The sequence below is a fragment of the Scatophagus argus genome, chromosome 12 (genome assembly GCF_020382885.2).
Source record: "Scatophagus argus isolate fScaArg1 chromosome 12, fScaArg1.pri, whole genome shotgun sequence".
NCBI classification, from domain to species: domain Eukaryota; kingdom Metazoa; phylum Chordata; class Actinopteri; family Scatophagidae; genus Scatophagus; species Scatophagus argus.
In genome coordinates this window covers 15,613,255-15,622,714 of record NC_058504.1, presented here as the reverse complement: position 1 = coordinate 15,622,714, position 9,460 = coordinate 15,613,255, and the positions used below count along the sequence as shown (strand labels likewise).

The 9,460-nt window shown below is 38.9% G+C and overlaps 1 protein-coding gene and 1 long non-coding RNA gene across 2 annotated transcripts; one reads left to right on the top strand and one right to left on the bottom strand.

The window, feature by feature from the left end:
- Positions 1-3,463: 3,463 nt before the first annotated feature.
- LOC124068594 lies at positions 3,464-5,963 on the bottom strand. The gene is made up of 3 exons (XR_006844946.1): positions 5,832-5,963; positions 4,698-4,774; positions 3,464-3,504 (listed from the first exon to the last, which is right to left on the bottom strand). It is a non-coding gene; the product is annotated as an uncharacterized LOC124068594 (long non-coding RNA).
- An 808-nt stretch (positions 5,964-6,771) lies between these two features.
- On the top strand, positions 6,772-8,915 carry vma21 (vacuolar ATPase assembly factor VMA21). The gene is made up of 3 exons (XM_046406919.1): positions 6,772-6,952; positions 7,276-7,385; positions 7,954-8,915. The coding sequence occupies exons 1-3, from the start codon at positions 6,891-6,893 to the stop codon at positions 8,091-8,093; spliced, it is 312 nt and encodes a 103-aa protein (XP_046262875.1). The 5' UTR covers positions 6,772-6,890; the 3' UTR covers positions 8,094-8,915.
- The last annotated feature ends 545 nt before the right edge of the window (positions 8,916-9,460 follow it).

Below are 9,460 nucleotides of genomic sequence, written 5' to 3'. Positions count from 1 at the left end.
TGTATGAATATCTTAGTCTCTTTTGGCTAGGAATGCAGGCTGTGTTAATTCACCATGATGCGGTTCTCCCCCTCAGGCTCGTCTTTTGAGCAATGATGCCCTCTCAAAATACACAGGGAAGATAGTGCTCCAGTTTTTATTGAAGAAAGAAAAAAACCCCCACAAATATCAAATCATTAATATCTGTGTTACTAGGAAAATGTGTGGAGAAAAAAAAACTGCTATGCATTAATTCATTGGACTAAAAAATCCTTAAACGATTCAGACTGTAAATGATTTAGAAATTGCATAAAATCTGAAAAGGAGAAAAACAGATTATAAACAAAGCTAGTTGTTGTTTATTAAATGCCTGAGGGACATGATACGCATCAGGAGCCAGAAATGTAATTTCGTGATAGTGCAAGTGTGCCCGAGCACATGTCACCCTAGCTGAGATGAGCACTGACAAGCTCCCAGCAAAACTTCCACCCAGCAAACAATGAGCGGTTCACCTCACAGGGAGGCTCCAAGACGTCAGCGTGACACATTCTTGATATGATGCACACTTACTGCAATATTAAAGAGATTACACATTCGCAATGTCTAATTCAAAGGATTTATACATATTTTACATTTACTTTCAGATCCATTTTCTGATTTTTGGATTCTGTTGTGCTTGGATTGCTGACTGATGGCTGACTGAATTAAACTCTCAGTGGATGTTTATAGATGCAGGGGCAGGAATCAGAGTCCATGATGGATCTGCGCCAGAAGACTCAAGCTGTTTCATAGAGCCAGGTGCCATCACAGCGCAGAGTGGCAAAATGGCACAAAACGGTTTAATTCTGCTAGCAGTCTTGCAAAACAGTGTCTCTGATGTGGAAGAAAGAAGCAGCCCACATGCCAGCACAAGGTCAGCTACAGATGAATGGTTAAGGGGCTTGAGGGAGGGTGACAGTGTCGGCTTCAGCACAACAAAGAGTCAGACTTATGGTCATCCTCCTTTTTCCTCCTCTTGCCTTGCACCCTCCATTCTCACCTTTTCCTGCTCGTTTTACCAAATTTAGTCATTCCTTCTCCTTTGGAATTTAAAGGAATAGTTTCACAAATTGCGAAATACCTTTTTGCTTTGCCAAGAGTAACATGTGAAGAACAGTCACATATCAGATACTGTATCTGTCCACTCCATATGAACCTACAGCCAGGAGATGGTTAGCTTAGCTTAGCAATAAATGAACAGAAACAGGGAAGTTGTTGACAAACTTGACAAAGTTGACAGAGAGGGCTCTACATGCACATGAAAGAAGGTGCTTCCTGACCTCAAGTCACCGAACTCTCTTTGTCATTGAGCATTTTATCTTCCTGTTGTCAAAGAGCCAAGTTACATGAGTTGTATCAATCTTATCTGTCCCACAGCAAGAAAACAAATGTATGAAAATATCCACTCTGACATACAAATTGATATTTTATTCATAGTATATCCCAAGTTTGGTTTACCATAGAAAATTGACTTTTGAATTGTACCAATGTTGGATCGTTCTTGATGCTGGATTTCCAAAATAGATAGTATCATAGTTTAAAAAAATGGTTGGCATTTGTAAACATATGGATGGAAAACACTGACACAACTCATATTGCTCAGTACATAAATCAAAAACACAACCCAGAGTACAGGATGGATAGCTGAAATGACTGGTCTCTCCACCCACACTGTCTGTCATTCTGCCTGTGATTTAATATGAAGGGCAGTAGCTTGTGGAGGCATTTTTCTCTATGTGTTCAAGGTCAGCACGATCTATCCATGACACCTTGCGCTATAGGATACATCATAACTCGTGATTTATTTTGCCACATATGTATGTGGTTGTGTCACTCTGTGACTTAATACCCTCTTTCTGAGACGTGAGTATAGTCTTTCCCTTGTTTCTCTGTAACATCAGCCCCATTTTCTTTTGTTTTGGCTGCTCTTTTTCAGCTTTTTTGTACTTTTGTAGGTAAGCGTTTTTGCAGCCATAAATTCCTATGTATTGTCATACAGAGGTATGTCATCTTAATTTAACATCATAAGTTATACCATATTTAATGTTATGTGTTAGGGGAAAGGCAGGTATTCCTTTTTTTTAATTTATTTTTGTAAATATATCAAAGAGATCTACAGTACTCGTTGCAGCTTCCACTACGTGGCACTGAGAAATTCTTTGCTCAAACAGGATCATGCACAAGGGAAGCTGGCCGTAAACTTCAGTTTGTCTTAAGACATAATATATTTATTTCTCCGACCACAGCCACATTTTTATTTGCTCATTTTCTCCACATCAGGTTTATGTGAGCATGGGAAACAAAGAAACAAAGAAACAAATCCTGATTTGTGGAAGATAAGAATTATTTCCACAACAGGAGAGCACTGCCACTAATGCGGTTAACACAAAAATGGATGAGGAATGAGGCATTATACGGCATTGCGTGATGGTTTCTCCGCTGCTGGATGAAGCCAGACGTGACTCCCCTCTTTGCACAGAGGAATTTTTACAGCTAACTCTTGCACATCATTGCATTTTACAGCACTGGGGACTGGTGGGCCTGTTGCCCCAAAAGCAAGTCTCCTAATGGATTTGTGCATTGGGTTCAGAACTGCCTGTCTTCTCATGCATATAATGTGTTCCTGCATGTCCCAGTGGGCTGTGGGTCACAATAATACCAGGAGGTTTTGGGTGTAGTGGGTATGAGGAAGGTAATGAGAACAGGAAACAGGGATGATGATTTGCTTCACATTTCTTGACCGAATCATATACAGCAGAGGGGATTATACATCAATAGGTAAAAATTTAATTACTTCTACTGGACTATATGTTCCCACTGGATCACGCTCAATACTGACCCAACAATGTGTGCAATAAGTAGAGTTTCATGGTGTAGCTGCTCGAGATTTAATTACTTTATATACAGTTCAGCTGTTTAGTCCACTGGTTCCCAACCTCAGGGTCAGGCCCCCTCCAAAGTGTTATGAGATCAATCTGGGAGGTGGGAAAAAGGGCTGAAAAGGTAGAAAAAAGTTTTGCTACACATATTTGCATTAGTATTTGGATTTTCCTCTAACATTTAATTTGATCGGAGAATATTGGATGATTTTACATTTGTATGCCTTGAAAAGTTATTTAATTTATTTAGTTTAGAGGGGGAAACTCTCTATGGTGGAACAGCTAAACTATGATATTTGAAACAAAGTCTGCTGGAAACCTCATCATCAACATCTACAGGAAAAGACTAACATTTTGCTAAATTAGCTTATTCACTTCCTTGCAGAGAGTTTCACGAGAAGCAGTAAGTTCAGCTCTGTCCAAACACAGTCCACCTGGCCTACAGCTCACTAACACGTGTTGTTTCTCTACTGTATTTCTAATTTGTCTCACATAATGCTTCATAAATGAGATATGAAGTGTTAATTGGTGAGCTTTAGAGGTGTCAGTAAGCAAATTTTTATTACCTTTGCACAGAGCCAGGCCAGCTGTTTCCTCGTATCCAGTCCTGGCAAGAAAATGAATAAGCATTTTTTTTTAAAAATGTCGAATCTGAAAAGCAAGTAGTAACTCTAGTTGTTGAATAAATGCAGTGGAATAAATGCAGAAATACCCTCTCTGAAATGTTACTATAAATGGCAATACTCAAATCAAGCATCTTAACACTGTACATGCAGTATTTCAATAAATATGCATGGTTAATTTCCACCAGTGCAATACAAAGTTGTTCATTATTAGCAGTGAATGGCAATGCTATGAATAGCGTGCATCTATTTTTAAAGTGTTTTGTTCAAGCCTACTCTCATTTCCAATGGAAACTTCATTGACAGTAATGCTTCCCATCACAACGTGAAGGACACTGTCGCTTGGTCAAAACAACAGGTGTGGAGTGTAGTGGGCCTCATGTTTGACATGGAGTACTGGTGACGCATGGAATGTGAGAGCCATAGCTGTGGGAGTCCAGACAGAGACAGCCATGGGAAATACTTCCAGAAGGTCAGAGGTCAAGATCCATGAGGGAAGAGAATCTAATATTGAATTTGCAATAGAAGACCTCTTGACCAGAGCTACACACTGCTATTCCGCTGAGAACACGACTTTTGTTGGGCTTCAGTTTCAGAGGTGGTTGTTTTATTAAAATCCATAATCCCACCATGATGGGGTGAACATGTGCGGCCAGTTACTGCTCTGTCCTCTGTGGTTTATAGTCTATTCCCAAAGCTCACTGTAATAAAGCTTTTAATTAATTTTTAGGTTTGCATCTGTTTCCAGAGAAAATAAAGTGCAGTGTATATTCCAGTGTATTGGGAGGATGTAATTTTGATCTGGAATAATTACTGATGACCTGTTTATGAAAAGAGGTCATTGTTTATTTAATACTTTTCTGGCCCTAATAAGTCAGAGATATTTTTCTGTACATTTATAATAAAGGGTTATAATTGTACGATGTTGGATTATAATCATACAGTATAACGTTCCTTGATGATTATGATCAAAATCTTGTTTTTAATACAGTTAAGTGAGGTACATTTAATAATCAAACTCTCAAAAATGCACATGCTGTCAATCACATCTAATTTCAATGCAAACCTTCTGAAAACGTGGGCTGTGCTTCTGAAAAATCTGATATTGATATTAACATCTGTGCTCACAATGTTGGCATATGGTTCTGATGAATGAAAAGACGTGTGTTACACACACCTGATCTGTGTGTGAGTGAAGGAGGATGTTAGGGACACGGTGCTGAAACCTCACGTTAGTGCTTCTCTTCTCAGCATCTACCAGAGCAAAGAAAAAAAAAGCAGAGAATGAATTTTGCAATTGCTCTTGGCAGTTCAACCATCAGCATATTTGAGAAAATTCAGTAGGATAACCCTCTGCCTCTATAAAGTTAGTGACATCTTAGGCTTTTTGCTGGAGTTACTATACAGGAGTGAAAATTGCCACAGAAAGGGAAATGATTATTATTTTGAACACACGTCACTGAACTGTCTTAAGTGCTTCTGGCTGCTCCCTTGTGAGAGTCTTTTCTTTTCAAATGAAATGTGTTTTTTTTTGGCGGATGGGGTGGGGGTGGGGGGACCTGCTGAGCATGGAACCGGTGAGAACAAAAGCCAACTGGAGCAGAAAGTGCTACTCCTTGACACTCAGCCATGGAGACGTCAGCCAGAATCACGACACTAAATGTATATATTCAGGATGAAATGGATTAAATGGCCGTTTGTTACATCTGCAGTTAAACATGAAATAGTCTACAGTTTTACATTATTCAGGAATGTAGGGTGTTCAGGCGCATGCTGTATATGTTTATCGTGCAAGTGCAGCCGCTGAGGACATTGTCAGGTCATGTTTTTTTCAGCAAAAATGCAATTTACTTGAAACTGCAATAAATGATCCTTGAATGATTTTGCATGTTTAAAGCCATCCTTTCTTTGCTTCCATTTTTAAAGCCTGGTTATGGGGGTGAAAAAAGTGGACAGTTATGTAAATACTCTATAGGCATCCCAATTGTGAAAAAAAAATTGATGTGAGGAAAAATATGTTTCAACTTTTTAAAAAGGCTCGTTATGATGCGTTTGCTTTCAAGGACGATGGCTAAGTGCACATCTTGATTCCATGTAAAAGCTCCATTCTAATCATTTTCTTGCTTCAAACTCTTTGGGAAAAAAAACACCCTTGCACTTCTGAAAACCTATCACAAGTAAAATATCATGCGATGCCAGTTTGCTGGTAGACTGCTTGTACATCTAGAGGTAGAGATTGTTACACTGTGTCACACAACTGCAGACAGGACATAAGGGTACAGTGAACAAAAAGACTAATGAATAAACTTACTCAAAAAGGAACTGAAGAAGGTGAACTAAAATCAGCTGCAGTCCAGATGGAAATTGTCCAAACAAGGAATAATCCAAAGACACAGGTAAACTGACAACAAAACAATGAGGGCATAGGTATATACAGACAAAGGAGACTTGACAGAAAACACTCAGGGTGGAGCAAACAATCAAAGTTGGAGGGAAAACAAAGACAGGAAATGAAAAGCTAAACAAGACACAAGAGGAGGAAAAACTACAACATAAACCAGGAAATGAACTTAACTCAAACTTCAACCGGAACAGAGAATGTATACCGTCTCCCATGACTCAAAACCGAGTGAGAAATCTACTTTCTTAAACAAGACAGGATTGTGTTTGTGGCTGTTTTTACCCCTTACAATACAGTGTATATTGATCAAAGGAAAGCAGTGAGCCATAACCACTCAAGAATCTTAAGAACCTTAACTTTTTTATCTTCCACAAGATGAAGAAGAAACTGTACGTTCCTGAGAAACTTCAGTTGTCCATTAGGTCCCTTTGGGCAAAAGAGTCTGTTGAATGAATGTAAGCCCAATGTCAAGTAAAATAAATAGATTTAAAACACACACTTGCTTTAACTACACAGACATTTTCACTTATTTTACCAAATTATATCTCTCCTTTGGACTCTTGGGCTTGAACAGACTTTGCTCAATTGACATCTTTTGACATGAATTTATTTATTTATTTAAAAGGTGACATAATTCATTTCGCATGACAAGAATGTTATATCTGTATTTGACATGATCATATTCACATTGTTTGAATGTTGATGATTTGTCTGTTATTTTACAAAAATCTACACAAGAGCGCATATTTCATTTGATTTCATTTCACACATACGGGCATTTTATTTATACGTGAACCCTGAGCCTTGGCCTCGCGAGACTAACTGGACTCAAAGCTCGTCATGTGACCGTCCCATGATCCTATGCGGAAGAAGGGATTTCTGCAGTGACAAAGATACAACAGCAACACAGGCGGAGAAAACGCTACATTAACAGGCCATATTTCCTCTCTTTATTTCACCTCCTGAGCCATGGACGGATCTGTCAGAGCCTCTTCAGACGCCGTAGCTGGGCCGCCGCCTTATTTTAGAGGGTGAGAAATCAACCGTTTGCTTTAAATGAACAGCTAACGTTAGCTAGCTAGCTTCTTCCCTTGTTTTAGTAGTTCCTCTGTATGTGGAGTGACGCCTGGCCTTAAATCCCCCGTCCCCCCGTGGTGCTTGATGCTGAACATGTGCCAGAGTTTACAAAAGACTTTTATTTGATGTGGCATATATCCTGAAAATAACAGTAATCATTGCCATGGGACATCCCCACATCAGTAGTCGGCATGTTAGAGCCTCTTCGCTACTTAACAATAAGGTCGCTGTCTTGTTTCGTCTATGCTGATTCATAAAGTTTTGCATTGCTCTGCAGAAATGAAAGCTCCTTGGTTTCAGCCCTCAAGACACTGCTGTTCTTCACTGTCCTGATGGTCACGCTGCCCATTGGACTTTACTTTGCATCAAAGGCATACATCTTTGAGGGTAAGATTTGTAACACTACTTTGTTTGTGTTGGCAGACCAGTGACAGGCCACTCAAATGTTTATTTTATTTCACGAATTTAGATAAGAGACACACTGGCTTTCACGTCTGTTTGTTCCAGACCTAAACTTTGCAGAGAAACTATAACTTTGCTGTATTTTGTAGGCTTATGATAAGATTGATATTTGTTGTTTTAACATTAACAACAACAACACAAACTATTCCCCACCTCTCTCTATACCCCCAATTGCTGTTTTATTTTTTAATTGTTTATTCTCTAATGGAGGCATAAATACTGTTAAAATACTTTAAAAATATATTGGCCATACAATGTCAATTGTATTAATACCAATACATCTGTAAGCTGATATCAACCGATAATATAGACCATTAATAGCAGTAAGGCAGAGAGGTGATTTACAGTTTGTTCTAATGGGCATTAAAACCAGTTTTGAAAGTGTTTGCCATCCTGATTAAGTTGAAAAATAATCTAGACACCTCTGAATTGCATACACTGTGATGCAACAGTTTGCCATGAACATGAATGGTTCTCCACCTCCTTTCCCCAGGTTCGATGAAGATGTCAAGCTCTGACAGCTACTTCTATGCAGCTATTGTTGCAGTGCTTGCTGTGCATGTTGTGTTGGCTTTGTTTGTTTATGTGGCCTGGAACGAAGGCACACCTAAAGGGAAGGGCAAAGATGACTAAGGCATGTCCTTTATCAGCTTGTAAGACTGCAGCACAGGACAGGCAGACATGGGCATGCAACCCCACCACCACCACCATGGACTCCAGCACTTAAACACAGCTCCATCCACCAACCAGACTGTTAGGAGATCTGGTTTGTGCTTTGGCTTTGACCAGAGGTTAAAGAAAGAATGAGTTTTCTTGTTCCCTGCCATGGGACAGTGGAGGCCATTGGGTGTGTCTTTTCTCCAGCCTCAGCGGGGCCGCTTTTTGACTTTTTGCTCTCTTTTGTTCGCAGAGGGCAGCCCTGATTTTTAAGAGGCTTTGATATAAGCTGCCATTTGGCTAAATGCTGTAAGTCCCTTCGTGGTAAAGAGTCTGTCATGTAGGAAAACATCTCGGATTTTGTTTGTGTGTGTGTACGTGTACATATGAAGAATTTAATTCCAAAATGCTCTACATCTTTTCTGTGAGAGTTTGTGCTACTTAATTGATCATACTGTCATCAAAATTCAGTTTTTATTTGCATACATATATAGATGGTCCTTGGCTTCAATATAAGGCCATAATGTGCTTAACCTTAAAGCTATGTTTTGGATCAGAATCTTCATGATGTCTTTAAATGATCAGATTCGTCTGTTTGTCCTTGTAAACAACTGTTTTTTTTCTTTATGTTTTAACATGTTTGTGAACTGTAGTTCAGTGAGAGATCAGATATGTATTTAAGAGTATTTTGTACTGAAGATGTTTGGTGATTTGAGGGTATAGATAGATGTATGTGAAGTGTGTGAAGCAGATGAGAATGTTGACTTGCTTAAATAAACTTGAAAAATTGTAACTTTTCAGATGTGTCACATATTTTAGGCTTTGTTCTTCTTTTGTTGTTTTACTCAAATAAAAAAAAAAAAGATATTCCCGAGAACATGTGCACATTGTGCATGAAAACCCTTGCACAAATGGTTACTGTTAAAATTCCCAATAAGGAAAACTGTTCTGTATCAGTACATGCAAAAATAGATGGATTTTTTTGTCAATTTCCTATATGTTACCTTCTTTAAACTTGTAATCCCAGTATGATAGACAGTCTTACAATGTAAAAGTTTGACATTAAAAATCTGTGAATTGACCCTGCCAGCATATAAAATATAACAGTGGCTAAATAAATGAGAGCATTTGTCTTTGAGAAGATGCTATGATGAAATCTAAGATGAACTTTTTTTTTTAAAATGAGGTCAGTGTGCGTGATAAACAAGCTGCATCACACAAGAGACCATGACTTCCCCGACCATCTGTGAGCCACACCAAACCAAAACATGTGCGCCGAGATGGGTGTGCGTGTGTGCATGCATTTGCTGACTTTGTTTCTGAGGAATGTCATCTTCGTTTTA

What these genes read in the sequence shown, in the direction of transcription:
- vma21 (XM_046406919.1), top strand. Translation starts at nt 6,891, where the DNA reads ATGGACGGATCTGTCAGAGCCTCTTCAGACGCCGTAGCTGGGCCGCCG. An exon ending in CCGCCGCCTTATTTTAGAGG is followed by an intron (nt 6,953 to 7,275) that starts GTGAGAAATCAA and finishes ATTGCTCTGCAG; the next exon opens with AAATGAAAGCTCCTTGGTTT. An exon ending in AAAGGCATACATCTTTGAGG is followed by an intron (nt 7,386 to 7,953) that starts GTAAGATTTGTA and finishes TCCTTTCCCCAG; the next exon opens with GTTCGATGAAGATGTCAAGC.